This window comes from Myxocyprinus asiaticus, chromosome 50, assembly GCF_019703515.2.
Source record: "Myxocyprinus asiaticus isolate MX2 ecotype Aquarium Trade chromosome 50, UBuf_Myxa_2, whole genome shotgun sequence".
Taxonomy (NCBI): domain Eukaryota; kingdom Metazoa; phylum Chordata; class Actinopteri; order Cypriniformes; family Catostomidae; genus Myxocyprinus; species Myxocyprinus asiaticus.
Window position 1 is genome coordinate 9,712,218 of NC_059393.1, and position 16,602 is coordinate 9,728,819.

General features: G+C 37.6%; 1 protein-coding gene across 1 annotated transcript in view; it reads right to left on the reverse strand.

Moving 5' to 3' along the window:
• Positions 1 to 266: 266 nt before the first annotated feature.
• The window catches only part of LOC127438935 (RNA-binding protein 20-like), a 39,022-nt gene continuing 22,686 nt past the window's right edge, over positions 267 to 16,602 (reverse strand). The window contains exons 6-14 of the mRNA XM_051694847.1: positions 14,237 to 14,380; positions 13,061 to 13,192; positions 11,531 to 11,610; positions 10,838 to 11,453; positions 9,667 to 9,759; positions 8,647 to 9,193; positions 7,950 to 8,057; positions 6,973 to 7,094; positions 267 to 2,062 (exon numbers count right to left, since the gene is read on the reverse strand). Of these exons, the coding sequence (XP_051550807.1) occupies positions 1,994 to 2,062; positions 6,973 to 7,094; positions 7,950 to 8,057; positions 8,647 to 9,193; positions 9,667 to 9,759; positions 10,838 to 11,453; positions 11,531 to 11,610; positions 13,061 to 13,192; positions 14,237 to 14,380 (1,911 nt within the window). The 3' untranslated portion in view covers positions 267 to 1,993. The remainder of the gene's footprint in view (positions 2,063 to 6,972; positions 7,095 to 7,949; positions 8,058 to 8,646; positions 9,194 to 9,666; positions 9,760 to 10,837; positions 11,454 to 11,530; positions 11,611 to 13,060; positions 13,193 to 14,236; positions 14,381 to 16,602) is intronic.

The window sequence follows — 16,602 nt, forward strand, 5'->3', positions numbered from 1 at the left end:
AATGCTGACCTCTGAGCACTCTGATTGGTCAGAATAATGGAGGCGGATGGTAAAGTGGCCAATGAGAAATAAGATGCGTTGAGGCAGGTCTTTCTCGTATTTTCGACAGGGTGTTCGGTTAAGCTCGGCTTGTTCCGCCGCCCGGTGTTAGACACTGGAACTGCAGTGACCATTGTGTAATAGGCTGCGCATGGACAAGCATGAAGTCTGTCTGTCTATGTATCTGTCTGTCTCACTCATACAGTAAACTCATAAATCTGGCAACATTCTTTTCCCAAATGTTTATTTCAATATTTGCACCAAAGCATCCCGAAGGAACTATATAGATTTTTTTCTTCCAGATGCTGTTAATACCACAATATAAAACAACGGGGGAGAAAAAAACCTTCCAGAAACATTCCAATATTACTAGCATTAAAACACACACTCAGCTTTATCTTTACACAAATAAATCTGAAATTAGATAAATAAACATGGTCCAGTTCAAGTTTCATTAAAGTCTGAGCTTTGCAATGACAAAAAGCAAAAGCAAAAATAATATGACGGTCACTACATAGAAATTGCTTTTCTTTTTATGTGTTCAGCTGATTTTGAGGCACTTTGTGAATCTTTCAAGCATGAATAAACACCTGCATTTAAATTGAAACAATTAAAAAATGATGCAAATCCTTTAGAAAGCGTTAAAAGAATATTCACAAATATAAGTACTGATTAACCTGAGGATAATTTAAATTTCTTTCAATTTAAATCAAAATTTAAATGAGGCACTTCTGAAGTTTATATTTGTCCACCACAGAGGAAAATCAACATATATGCAAGCTTTAGAGTATGAATGAGGCACTTTAGACACATGCAAATAATGTAAACACAACACTTATCAGTGTATTTCACATTCTGATACATATTGTTCACAGTTGCTGGGTTTCCATCCAAAATGTTTAGCATTTTTTAAGCGCATTTCTAAAAATGTTACTTAAGAAAATATGAATTGTTGCGCGTTTCCATCCACTACGTAATGCACATTATAGCTCGTCATGATGGAGCAGCTGAATGACCTCTCCCTGCTTTGGGGACAGTTTTATTTGCAAGATTGGATCAAGTATCTCATTTTCTTAAATGCACCCACGAGACACTGCAGAATAAGTGTAATATCTGATATAATGTGGGCTGAAATAGCTGTGATGCCCACACACCACCAGTCTCAGCATATCTGGGAGCGCCCGACCTCAAAACTGTTCTGGCGGATTGTGAGGACCAGGGGCATAGATTCCAGGGGGGATGGGGGGAGGTACCCCACCCCACACACACACACACACACATTGTTTATATCATGATCAATGGAAATATGTAAATGCTTCACGCTACAACCCCCCAATGTTCAAGCCAAACTACGCTCTTGGTGAGGACCCACTTTATCGACCAGCTGTGGGTTAAACACTTCCGAATGACAAGCGCTACGTTCAAAGAATTGTGTGCCAAGGTCGGACCATTCGGTGGGCTAGTCACATCAAGCTAACGCACACTCATGCACAAATGGTCAAAACACGTCATAATTTTGTGAATAAACCATTTCTATCACCTTAATGTGCATTTTAACTAAAGCGAAACTCTAGAAAATCCACCTCTTCCTAGCACATTACATTTTAAGCAAATGTAGAAAGTGTATTCGCATATCAAGCGTTTCCATTCAGGTTTTCTTATGCACAATTTCAAAATGCACATAAAAATAGTTGGATGGAAACCCACCTAATGTAATAAAAATGCCTGGACCACACAGGATACACACACCATCTTGTGTCAAAGACATGAGGGTGAGTAAATGATAACAGAACTGTGAACTGTTTCTTTACAAATTAATAGTCTTGAAATTCTTGGGCAAACAGAGGATCCAAGTGCTCTCTTTCTCAATTGATTAGTGTCTCTCTGTTTCAATCTCCATGGCTTTTTTTAGTATTCCCAGCTGTGCTGTCGTCACATGAGTCTCATGTTAGCTTCATTCAGTGTTTGGTGACTCAGTGTGAAAGTTCAAGAGACTTTCCTCCGCCAGCTGCGACAGATACTTCTGTAAAAACACAAAGAACCTGCCATTTAATTTCTCAGATGATAGTTTACCATTAAATTACAGGCATAATCCTATGCTCAGAGTGAGCAGTGCAAAAGCAGGTGTTTCCAATTCAATCTCTGTGAGGTTAATGCGTTGACGTCTTTCCAAAACATTTTGAAATATGCCTATAGCGCTGGAGATTCTGATGGATTCAGAGCTGAAAACAAATTCTTACGTTACTTTATTTAATTCAGATTTCGAAATCAGTTTGTGCGCTTTTATTGAGGCTAGGCTGTACCTTAACAAAAATTTATTAAATTGATATTTTGGGCATTTGAAAATAAAGTTAGCATTTTTTTTTTGTACTGTAATCATGCAAATATGATGCCATTTTTGGCCATTATTGAAGGCAATCACAGACCAGTGGTTCTAAACTGTTGGGTACCGGGGGCCAATCCGTATACATTAAAATACTCACTGTTTCAAAAGTTTAGTCATAAGATGTAAACACGTTGACATGATTTCAGTGTGATAAAATCGCTTACAAACCTTTTCTGTGTAAAGTTATCTAAAATTTTACATCTTCGTTGCCATGACGACGTAACTTTACAGCTCAAACAAATAGAGTTTTAACACAGGAATTAATTTAAGTGCTTTTATAAAATTATAAGCTTCACATTTCTGCCTTTAAACCCTCAAAAAATGTGGCCCCATTCACTTTTATTGTAAGTGCCTCACTGTAACCATGATTTTTACTTTTTTAAAGAAAAATTGGATGAGTCAAAATTATTTTTTGTGGAAATCAACATTATGCTACAAATGCTGTTGATTGAGCTTAACTTGTATTGAACCCGGAATATTCCTTTAAGAAATTGAATGAAGGAGAACCAGTTCCACTGTTATAGACAACCACACTTGCTGTACATTTTGCATACACACTCCAATAGCAGCAGACTTCTGACAGACACATACGGTATTTCCCTAGATGTGTTACCACTCAACAGCTAATTTGTTCACAAGTGAAACGAGCAGGAGAGTTGAAACAGAAGAAGGTCAAAATGTGGGAAAAAAGCAGGTGTTTCCTGTAGTGTTTACAGTGTGTGTCTGTCTCTCTCTGTCTGTCTCCCTTTCATCTGTTTTGCTCTTGTGGTGTTAAACTTTCTCACTGTAGTTCTTATGAATGCAACACGTCTGGCAGACAGTGGCAGCGAAACAGGTTTCGTAAATGTTCTCATCGGAACTATGCACGTGGTGTGCCTGCAGTGCCTGCAAAAGAGCACAACAATGCCCGCCCACTTTTTCAGCCTTCTTGGTTCTGGAAGTATTTTTCCCATTCATTTTTTCCATAGGGATTTCATAAGATTCTTCATGAAAGAGTTGTAAGCCATGAACCAAACCAACCAGCTCTGAGGTGAATCGTGGCAATACAAACTTTGACTTGAAGAAAAATAGTACTTGAAAATCAGAGAAAAAGTCAAAGGTACAAGACGTGTACTTAACGTCTTTCATGAGGGTATGAACTACAATCCCATGAAGCATCTAGAGTGAAGTTATTGAATAAAAAACTATGGAAAAATCTAAAGCTATTGATTTAAAATGGTTGATTATGAGTATATAAACAATATATTTTAAGTTTATTGCAAAATATTCATATATACACAAAAATATAAGTAATTTGAGAGTGTAAGAAGACAGACTTGATTGCGTCATTCACAGTGTGTCATGGAAGTGAACAGTCGCTCAGAGCTCTTGTAGTGAGCTTTGTTGGCTGTGATTCAGTTGGTGGATCTATATGTGCAGGATCATTGGTTATGTAGTTATTCAGCGCAAATTCCACAAGATGTGTTGATCTGGAAATCGAGTGTGTGGAGTATTTGCTGTTCGATGAAATGTTAAAACTGTAATGTCAACAATTTACCTATAAATAATGATGAGAAATGTGCAAAATCATTTAAACACTTAGCATTGTCAATTAAACATTGATTGCCTCCTATACTTTTATAAAGGAGTAAATCTCCTTAAATTTGTGTGAGCAATCATTCTTGACACTTTCTTCAAGTGTACAAAAGAATAGCCTGTCGGTCTGTCTAGTTTTTGTTGGACAGTATGATTTGCAGTATATATGCACTGAAATTGCTTGAAATGCCAGGTTCTGAAACGATATCGAATTATAGTCTATAAATGTATGCGAGCCAACAGAAGAACATATTTTAATATCAGCTGGCTAAGTTCGGTTGAGTAGGCTTAAAGTCGATGGGCCCCCATGCACAAACCCCCCCTCATCCCCAACAGATTCTCTCGTTTCACCATCCGACTCTAGACCCGACAATGGGTGTGACAGTGATGACAGGGGATCTCAGGCTTCTTGCTGTGAAGGAGTAAAGGACTAGATAAGAAACTTTATCCCACCTTGAAGACTGTGAGAAGCTTCTCAATCTTACACTGCAATCATACATATGGCTCATTTGGCCAAGTGGACACACAATACACAGATCAGCTCTCATTTATCTCACACACTTCACTTCTAAAACATACCAGTGCCAATCCAGGGCCTCATAAATTTTCCACCCAACAACAAAATCACAAACTTAGGCCCAAAATATACGTCACTGTATTCTGACACTTGACTAAACGCAATTCATAGCGTAACACACTATAACAAGCTTTGGCATAAACTGTCTTCTGCTATGGTCAGCTTTCAATTTCATTTTTGCATCGGTGCTTGCATACTTGCATAGAGTGTTTCTGGCCTAAATCTACTTTTCTTAGATCGTTTTTTAAGCAAATGTCCAGAGATACTTACTACGTTTACATGGCCTCTAGAAAGCGGTTTATTGCGAGAAAACAGCGTTCCAGTTTACATGCACTGTATAAGCGGTGTACTCTTTCCTCTCGTAAACATGCGGCTCAGTCAGTAAGCAGCTTTCTCCACAGCAATGTCCTTCAATCTTGTCCCTGTACTAGCGTTTGGCTGCTCTGATAGTTTTGCAGAGGGCATAACTGGCTTGTTTATGCTCCTCCGCATTCCCGGAATCAAAAGCGGAGGTCCGTGCATTAAGTGCCGCACGAACATTGCTATTAATCCATGGTTTCTGGTTAGAGTAGATCCGTATTGTTTTAGTCAGTACAACATCATCTATGCATTTCCTGATGAAACACGTTACGCTATCAGTGTAGACCTCGATGTCATCAGAGGCGGACCGGAACATCTCCAAGTCTGCGTGATCAAATGTCCACGTTTTGTAGCGTAGAATCTGATTGGTCCGACCAGCACTGGATCATTCTGAACGATCATCTGAACTGGATCGATCTGAACGACGGTGTTCTTTAAACACCAAACACCGCTTATGCATTTACATGGCAACATTAAGCTGCGAAAACCTAGGTGTGTTAAACTGCTTTCTCTTAATCCCTCCTAATCGCAAGACAATTAGGGTTCTAGTTTACATGACATTTCAGAATGTTGCTTTCTGCAAAAAACCCTGGAATAAACCATTTTCTAAGGTGCATGTAAACATGGTCACTGAATCTAGATCAGTGGCCAGAAATGATCAAAGATTTAAGAGTTTAAGCACTGACCCTCACTGAAAGGTTAATAAATATTTTAAAATAAGCAGTAATTCCAGCCTGTAAGAACTGTAATGCAGCAATCTCTTTGGTCCATGCTTTGACTCTTGAATGGACCGATGTTTGGTGCCATAAATTAAAACCTGTTCTTTATGTTTTTAATGATGTCAGACCTGATAAACGTGGCTTGTGTGAATAATGTAGTCCAATGGTAACACTAATATTTGTATATTCCGCTGGTCATTTGGACAGTGGTCTTTGACTTTTTACTGACACCTAGGGCTGTGGATGAAGCATCACACAAACACAAAAGCTTTCAGTTAGCGATTCCATTTGTCATATATCCCATATTGCCATATTTTATGAATTTGATAAACATATTTGATATTATGATGAATTTATTTCACAACCGAAAGTGTCTATTATTTATGAGGGTAGTATTTGATTGGTCATGTGATCTCAAAATGGCATCCTTCATGAGGGGCGAACCACCCTATGCTGAATGAAACATTTATTCATAGGCCACTGATCTTAAAGCTTAAGTATGTAACTTTTTCTGTGTTAAAATACTTTCTCCTATCCCAGCTTAATATGCAGAGCCAAGTATAAGTAAGCCATTCATATGTTAATGTTCTTACAGTTTTCTGTAAGAAATATAGCGCTATGAAAATCCTCTGTTTAAGTGACTAGTCTATACAAACACACCGCCATTGACTCGACCAGTGGCGTGAGTTGGGGGCAGGACTATCTCTTTGTTTGACCAATGACAGATGGGGGCGTATTAGGCTGTTTTGAAAACAACGTTTATTTTTGCAGTTCTATTTGGTGGTGCTAGTGGCGCAGAAATTACACTCTTCAGCTTTAAGTTATTGTACATTATTTTCAGCATATTTGCAAAAACTACTATTTCATTTCAATTGATGTCAAAGACACTGTATTTTACAACATTTTATTTTTTGTCATTTAATTAGGCCAAACTTTTTTAAACTGGAAAATGTCTACTCTGCTGGATTATTCAGCATTGACATGTATTTTACAATTACATTGACATGTAATTTTAACTAATTGTAATTAATTGTAATTAATAATAAAATAAAACATATTTTTTCTATACTGTATATTTTTATCAAATTAATAATAAAATACATTTATATTATTACAAGTAACAAAAATATATGACAAAACCTCCATTTGTAGACATTGTAGGCACAAAAATTATTTGTAAATAAAATAATGTTTTTTTAAATGCAAAATGTTTTTTCATTAGGGTTTGGTTTAGGGTTAGGTTATAGTAATCAATTTTAGCTATATTTAAAAACAATAAACATTTGGACAGCTAAGCAAACGTGTGTATAATTGACCTGTAGATTCCTGTAGTGAATAGTGCTCCGACAGTGTGATGTCTTCGCTGTCTGTTCGCTAGTGTAAAACAAGCCACACAGGTTGCAATAAAATCCCGTCCTTGGCACGATGAACTCCACACCTGCCGAAAGACAAAATGAGCCAGAATTCAGAACTATGTTAGACCCATGCATCAAACATCCTCAGCAGTTCTGATGTGTGCACATGCTGTTTTTGGGGCCATAAAAATGTGTGTGTATAGGGCTGTAAAGTCAGCTCTTCTGTGAGGGAATCAGCTGTGTAGCAAGTGCACAAGCTTAGGCCTCCAGGGTGTAATTCACACCTCACGCTCTAAAACGGGATGACAAATGCTCCACTGACATCAGCTGGCCTTTAATGACTGCCCATATCACAGCCAGAACCTTTCATTTATAATCACATCTCAACACGATCGGTGGTAATGTGATGAGTCCACTTTCCACTTCCTGCCAAAGTCTGTGGACATTAACTGCTCTTTTCTTAGATTAAGGACATGTTTATTGTTAATGTTTATTAGAGTTATTGGTGCAGACCCAAGTTCATTTGAAGTCCAAGTTTGGTTGGTGTGATAAGTGTGAAAGCTTATTTACGAACTTGGGTGCTGTTCCTTGGTTTAGTTTTTGGGCATTTTCACATTAGAGTTTTTGGTCCCCACCTGCATCCATTAGATGTTGGGGTTCGTTTCATTTCATTAGTGTGAAAGTAAACTTTTTTTAATTATTTTCGAGTACAGTTCATATGGATTCCTGTATGGTTTGCACCTAATTTGAGGAAGTTAACTGCTATTGATGCTAATATTTTATAGTATTCATGCATTTCTCATTTATGCTTTTCAGTGTAGAAACATGAAGGTGAGTAAATGACAAAAAAAAAAATAATAATAATTTTTAGCATCAAATGTTTTGATGCAAACACAGGGCTCAGATCAGTATAGTGCTGGAAGGTGTGAGTCAGTCACCTAATGGTATGCTGTGTTCACTGATGGCTTTCTCCTGCCCTTGGGAGGGTGAAACAGCAGAGATATCTGTCATCTGAGGTGAAGGGGCAGGTAATGATTCAGGAATATCTAGAACAAAAAACATGGGTGAAATGGAGTGTTTCAAATATATGTTAATCATAAGTTTGAACCGGCTTAAAGAAACGAACCATTCAAACGAATGCTAAACACACTAAACACTATTGTGGAGAAGAAAAAGGAGGAGTTCAAACTTTGTTCGGACTTTGAATGTTGGATTGCCTGAAAGTTTCAAAAACAATTTTAAGTTTGAAGGTTATATGCATTAGGTCTTACAGACAGAGAGTCAGACAGATTGGTTTATTGATTGTCTGCTAGGGGAAAACCATAAGTCCGTACAGTTAGAAACAATATAGCACACTAAGTCAGAACAGGCTGAAGGACTGTGCCAAATTTGGTGGATATATCTTAAAAGCTCTAGGAGGAATTACATTCAGACATTTTGGTCTTGGTTAAGGGTATTTGAAAAAAAAAAAAAACCTAATCCTTAGTTTGCACAATAATAATTTGTTGGCTTAATTAAGGCAACAAATAAAAAGTAGTGGAATTTCAATACAGTGCTGCCTTGTAAGCACTATAAGTAAAAGCGAGGGATGCTCTACCATGCCAACTTCTATGATTTAACAACAGCCAGTTGTACCTCTCTTCTGACTTTCTTGTTCTTGAAGTGGTTCCTTGCTATCCGTGTCCGCCACCTTTTTTGCATCATTGCTTGAGTCCATCACTTTCCCACTCTCGCATGTGCTGTTGTGATCTGGAGAGTCCACTAATGTTGGTGCGTTGGTGTGTGTCTCCATATCTATGGAGGTGCAGGTCTCCAAAGTGCTTTTAAACTCCTGAGAGGGGAGCTGGTTGAGTTGAGAGACCAGATGCTCTGGGACAGGGGACGTCCCACTAAAGCTGGGTGGAATACCACTGGAGCTTACTTCTGTAACCAAATCTAGAGGTGGAAGTGTAGGGGGGTCCATTGTAGGCTCCTCACCCTGTATTGGGGGCTCTGATTTGGAGATTAGGCTGACTGTTGTTGACTGACCAGGCTCCACAGGCTGGTCTTCCTCATGAAGATCAGGTAGATCAGGTTCAATGATGGAGTCTTCTTCTCCTCCGACTTCATCTACGGTAACCAGTTCCTCCATGCTTTTAGGATACCAGCTCTCCTCCTCTCCATCATCTCCACTATCCAGTTCCTGAGAATCAAGGAACAGTGTAGCGACAACCTTTCAGCAACAAAGAATGGTACACATGGATCTGTAGGGTATGGTTAGGCTAAAGCTAGTCTAGCAAGCCAGACATTTGACATACTGACCAACATATAAAACAACCAGATTTTGTATTTCAAGTTTCAAGCATAGCTGTTGAGTATTTTTCAAAGCTATGAACCTCACAAACTTGGGTAAATACAGCAACTACAGTAGTTCTACCTCGGAAGCTCTCGTTGTAGCGGCCCTGTTTGACATGCCTTTTTTTTTTTTTTTTGCCAAAATGATAAAAATCCCTGCACCCTAAAATCCAAAAATCCATCCATTCAGATGCTAGCAATCTTAGTGTACAATACACATCAGTTTGAGACTAAGATTAAGCTACTTAGCTGGCTGTATTTTGATGGCTTGTGGTGAATCAGAAACTGCAGGCCGTCAAATAAATTAATGGGGGTGGTTACCTCACTGTCACCATTTCTTTCACACTTTGTGGGCTCTGAAGGTTTGCTGTTGTGAGGAGATGCTGATCTCTCTTTGGTTGGATATTCTTCCTTCTGTGATACATAAACAAACTGCACAATAAATAATATTGTCCATATTTCATATAAAGGTTTTTTACTAAACAATATTATATGCTGAAAAAGTTAAATGTGTATTCATATATAAATATAAACAATTTCTATAAATATTATACAATTGTATATATAAAATTATTAATGTTACATTACATTTTCTAAAATATTATATATATATATATATATATATATATATCAATTTCTATAAATATTATTATATATAATATATACTTTTTTATATTAATAGAAATATTATATTACTTTTAATAAATCGAATATAAATATAAATACGATATACATATAAATAAATATGATATTTATAAACTTATTTATGTATTTATAATATTTAATAGTTTTATAAATTGTTACATAACTTCAATAGCATCATATAAATATAAGACATAATATATATAATTCAATATATATTAACAAATCATTCTATATTTAAATTTTAAAATTAGTATTGTTCTTAACTCTTATTACGTGTATGACCTGAAATTTTGTGATTCGTTTTATTCAACAATGCATATGAGTAGTTGACGCAAAACATGACCATGAGTTCTTGTATTAACAACATCAATATTTTATGCTAAAATTTATATGAATGTATAAAGGAAAGTGTATTTTTTATGTGCTGTAATTGGTCACAATTTGTAATCAACATTTTGCCTTCACTAGTTCATTTTAAATTATATTATTTATCATATTATATACTATATATATATATATATACACACACACACACACACACACACACACACACACACACACATATATATATATATATATATATATATATATATATATATATATATATATATATATATATGATGTTATATATAACATTATTGTATATTAATAAATTAAAAAATAATTACATGTTGTTTAAAATAGTTGTAGATATAGGAGAAAAGTGGTATAGTATGTCACACAGCAGTACATGTCATCTTCCCAAAATTATTTCCTGTCAACTGCCAATATAGTGTATGAATGTATATGGAAAGACAAAGCACAGTATTACACAACTTAATGCAGATTTGAAATGTGGAGGACATGCCTGATTCTCAGACTCCCTCTCCTCCTTCTCTTGTCTCCGACTCGGCCTCTTGCTGCGTCCTCTGTTCTCGGCCATCCGGTTGGATTCATCCGTCATGTCTGACTCTGAATGTCGAGGTCTGTGATAGTCTCCACCCTCCCGCCTCTTAGATTTCCCTTCATGTCTCTGATGTGGTGCCCTACTCAGTTTGTCAGTCTTGTAAAGCGACTCCTTCTTGTAGAAGTCATCTATGGAGTGGTAGGAAGAAAAAGAGGACCCCTGGGGGCTATCGCGGGAATACCAGTCCCTTCCCCGGTTGTCTCCGGGCCCCATTCGTGGACTGATCCGGTCCCCAGTTTTAAGGTAGGGTTTCCTGCGCTCAGATAGCCAACCGTTGGGTCTCTCTTCCTCGTCGTTCCTCCAATCATGTCTCTCACGTGGGTCATCGTCGCCTTGGGGGTGAGACGTCCAGTCCCAGGAGGCCCGGCAAGGCCCCATGCCGTTGCTGCAGTCAGACCGACAGGGCAGTACCGGTGGACTGTGGGCGGAGCTACAGGAAGTGAAGCTCGGACTGTGGGAGCGAGGACTCAGAGAACGACTGACGGGACTGCGTGATCTTGCTCGTTCAGGTAGGTACCTACACGCATCAGCAACAGTTTTAAAACTACAATTTTAAAAAGTAGTGTCTTAAAAATATTTTATTGTGATTCTCACCTGTCAGCTTCCTGCATTTCATCTCGCTCTCTTTGTGAATTTATGTCTTGGATTATAGACTCAACATTTTTACCTGGTTTCTGGATTGGAGAGGCAAACAAACATTTTAGAGGGAACCCATTATACAAAAAAGTATTTACTGCATTTACACTGTCAACCAAATACCCTTCACTAACCATTGCCCTGCCACCATTACTCTGAAACGAGTTTGCTATTTTCCAATGACAGCCAATGGAAATAATGTGTTTGAGTACTTTTAAGTGGGATTTTATCAAAATAATTAAAAAAATTTAAAACATGTTGTTTCCGGGTAATTTGTAATGGTGACACAAATATGCATTACAATGTCACTCTTCATACCAGCCCACGTTATTCATTCCAATGGGGAGATCTGCAGAGCTTGTCAGAGCGAGCAACCGTAACTAAGGGGGTGGAGCTTAGCGAAGGGTCAATTCAGATTTTTTCACAGACATCTGGCACAGATTGTTACATGCATGTATCCAATCAAAGCACTTATTAGATCATATTTGATTTGCATATTTTAAAGGTCACTTTCAAATGTGGATCTAAATCAAATACCTATCTCAGATCTGATCATCTGACCTAAATACTCCATATCCATTTGTCATCTTAAAGGAATATTCTGGGTTCAGTACAAGTTAGGCTAAATCGACAGCATTTGTCACAATGTTGATTACCAAAAAAATAATTTCGACTCGTCTCTCCTTTTCAAAATCAAAAATCCAAGTTCCAGTGAGGCACTTACTTTGAAGTGAATGAGGGCCAATCTGTGAATGTTAAAATACTCACTTTTTCGGGGACCTGGGTAGCTCAGTGGTAAAGACGCTGGCTACCACCCCTGGAGTTTGCTAGTTCGAATCTCAGGGTGTGCTGAGTGACTCCAGCCAGGTCTCCTAAGCAACCAAATTGGCCCGGTTGCTAGGGAGGTTTGAGTTACATGGGGTAACCTCCTCGTGATCGCTATAATGTGGTTCGCTCTCAGTGGGGCGCATGGTGAGTTGTGCGTGGATGCCGCGGTGGATGGCGTGAAGCCTCCACATGCACTATATCTCCGCGGTAACACACTCAACAAGCCACGCGATGCGCGGGTTGACGGTCTCAGACGCGGAGGCAGCTGAAATTCGTCCTCCGCCACCTGGATTGAGACGAGTCACTATGCCACCACGTAGAGCACATTGGGATTTGGGCATTCCAAATTGGGAGAAAATCCCCCCCAAAAAATACTCACTTTTTCAAAAGTTTAGCCACAAGATGCAAACAATATGCATGTTGTGCACACCAATATCCACACGGACCCACAAGATGGGGCAAAACTAATCTATTACTTGCACGATCCACTAATCTGAGGTGAAGATCACTTTGGGCAACAACACACTGTCTGGCGGTGTGTTAATGTAAATGGGAAAAAAAAAAATGATGTTCAAAATATCTGATCTGTGCATTAGGCTTTGCATTGTACATGCAACCTAACTGTACAAAGACCGCTTGGTCTGTCCAAGTGAAACCTACCTTTAACTGTAGTTCCTTGTATCTTTTGGACATGCGGATCAGTAGTTTCTGTCCGTTGATGGTAGCTGGCTGCAGTTGGTAGTACTGTACCATAGCTTGAGCTGCCTCCACGTATGCCATTTCAAGAAAAGCCTGATGAAAAGATACTGTTAAATCAAGCATCAAACATAAAATGTGTCAAATGAGATCCGAACAGATCATTTGACATAACGGTACTCTTTTTAATAGCGTAGTAAATCTTCAAGACAGTTACAAGAACATTTTATGCACGTCAGACTTGGTTGGCACTGAACCCAGAATTCAAACCATTAGGATCGGTCCTAATGGGACCAATCAAAATGTCAATCTAAAATTTGAGTAATGAATCACGGCAGGTGATTGAGAGATCATCTGTGTCAGGGTTCCAATGTACAAAGCGATAAAGTACATAAAATGCTTGTCTATATCTATCTCTGCTGTACTTCAGTCTGTCCTAGGGTTGCCAACTTTTTGCCACACGAATACAGGACGCTTGAGCCCCTTTGAACATATTGTTGATTCACTACGGGACATTTCGTCATCTGATTGGGGTCCCACTCAAGCATCTCAAGCAAATACAGGACAATAGGTTTCCGTATGGGACATCTTTTTTTCCGTCGAAATACGGGACGTCCCGGCTTTTACAGGACAGTTGGCAACCCTAGTCTGTCCTGCCAAGGCTTTAGTTATGACAAAGTGTATGATACAGACTATGATAACTCAATAAATGTTATAATAGGTTTGAACTATTTTAAAGATCCCATGGCATCAAAATCGGCATTTGTGACTAATTTTGACTAAATTAACCTTAAGCAGATAAACACATTTAAAATGTACAGACTTTCTCTTCTGGGAAAATGGACCAAAGGTCTTTGACTCATCTTGCACTATAGAGATTTTTGTCCAGTCAAATGCTCTCTAGACTGAGAATGTCCCTCCCCCAATGCCACCTCTCACCGATTAGCAAGTAGCGAATTATTGCTCATGACTGTGACACAAAGGACGAGATGCTTTGATATATCCCGTCCAAACTTCCTGTTTCATAAGGAAATATGTCAAAACAGGGAAGAAAATACCCTATTTTTATAGAACAAGAAAACATGGCATGACATGAAGTAGAGAATGCAGTCTCTACACTAGGAATGAATCATACAGTACCTGATGCGTTGAGCGCATGAGGATGTAGTTGGTCACTTTGCCAAAGGGCAGGCCAAGGTTGATGACGTCATTCTCTGTACAGCTTCCCTCCGGCAAGTTACAGATGTGGATGACACGGCCAGGAAATGCTTTACGCTGAAGGAACTGAGAGAGGACAGAGAATGACACACAGTTCACATTTTGAAAGACTTCTTTCTCTAGAGTCTATATTGTTTAAATCAGAAGTTTTTAGGTTGTGCCTGACAGCATGGTTTTGGGCTCTGATTGGCTGTAACATTTGTTTGAAAGAAGTGATTGTGATTGGCTGCGATGTTAAGAAGAATAAGATTAGTGTTGGACATTTTTCATTTCAAGACAATTTTGAATTTCATTTATTGCTGAAATATATTTGAACATGTAAAACGTTTGTGAATGCCAGTTGTATTATGTGATTCAGACAGGATGTTTGGAGATAATGGCAATTAGATTGCTTGGTTAGGGATGCACGTCATCTGGAGTTATCTCCATGTCTGTCTATCTGAGATGAGATGAATTCAAAATGATTTTAGAGCATTATGCATCCGTCATGCTCGATAATGCCTCCTATTAGCACAGAAATAATACAGTGGCCTGCAGTACAGAGGCTACACTTGAAATGTATGGATATCACGGTAACAATATGATTAAGTGCCGTCTGCAAACAAATGATGCTAGAGAGCTTTTCTCAAAACCAACTTCATTTTTCTGAGCCATTTTTTACTTTTAACCAACTAGACCCAAGGTCAGTTTTAGTGCATGAATGAAGTCAGGTTTTACTATGGACATGTTCCACTAACAACTGACAACCAAAATGTGTCCAGATACTTCTTTAGGTCATAATTTGTTACTTAAACCAAGCTTTAAAAAAAAAAAAAAAACCCAATTTGAAACTTCACTTGTTTTGCACACACACACAATTATTTTTTTAATTATATAATTTATCTATCTATCTATCTATCTATCTATCTATCTATCTATCTATCTATCTATCTATCTATCTATATATATATATATATATATATATATATATATATATATATATTAAACTTAAAATATTTAGTTTTTTATTTAATTTTTTTAAAGATTACACAATACAATTTTATGGAATTTTCTAATAAAATTGAAATGTGAAAAACTTAAAATTATTTTTTAGAGCAATTTGAGGTATAAGGTGTTTTAGTTTGAACATTTGAGAGGTACATTTTACTTTTTAACTGATGTGACATTATGATAGATTTTCACTAAAGGGGCAACACAATTGTCTATTTAAGTTTGCTCAAGAATACCAAATTCAAATTTATTTTTTAATTATTAGACCTTATTATAAAATTAATATAAATAAATAAAATAAATAAAAATAATTACTATTTTTATGGGGTGTTTTTACATGAAGGTGTAAGGATTTGATTGACAGCAGCAAGTGTGAGATAAGCTCAGCCCACATGAGTGCAGAGGCAGAGAGGAGGGTCACTGTTTACACTACAATTTACACATGGCAGGAAGAGTATTATGGTATCATAGTGTAATTACCACAGAGATCAGCAGCGTGCATGAAAACTGATCAATTAACATGACTGCTGATCTTTAAACAAAGGTTCTGTTTACCATGAAAATAATTCTGCCAAGATCAAAGGGAAATGTGATCATACTGACCAGATCACAGCTATTGTATCGTATGTTTTTGTACTGCATGCAAAGATGAAAACAGAAAGAAAGCCATATGGGTTTAGAATGATACGAGGGTAAGTAAATGATGACAGACTCTTCATTTTTAGGTGTGATTGATTTCTGGGTTTCATCTGCCTGTGGCTGCTGAGCGACTCTAAGGGTTTGAGCAGCAGAGCTTGTGATAATTATATGAATGGTTCTCTACCAGACCTTCTCTTCACCAAATGTGCCAAAAAGATCATGTTAGGTCTACCTCCATAAACAGATGCAGAAATAGCTCTTCAAACAGGCTGTTTATATGTCTGCTATATAAGACAGAGCATAACTCTGAGTGGCTTCTGTTCGCCAGCCTCACAAATTGCAGCAGCAGTGTTTTGGGGCTTGTTCAGTTAGTAAAAGAGTATTCTTACACATGAAAATTTCAAAAAGTTGTACAAAATTTAAGAAAATCTTCCCATTCGCTAGAGCTCACAAATCTCATTTGCACTTATGCATATTCTAACTTGCCATGTCAAAATTGGTCAAGAAACATGTTTTGAACAACTTGTACAAATTTTTTGGAAAATTAAGAAAAAAAAGAAAATGTTCTCTTGAGTGATCCAATAATGACCAGCATCAAACACTGTGCTACAAATACATTCCTTTCTGCTTTCTTTATCTAGAGAGGGTTTACACTGCTT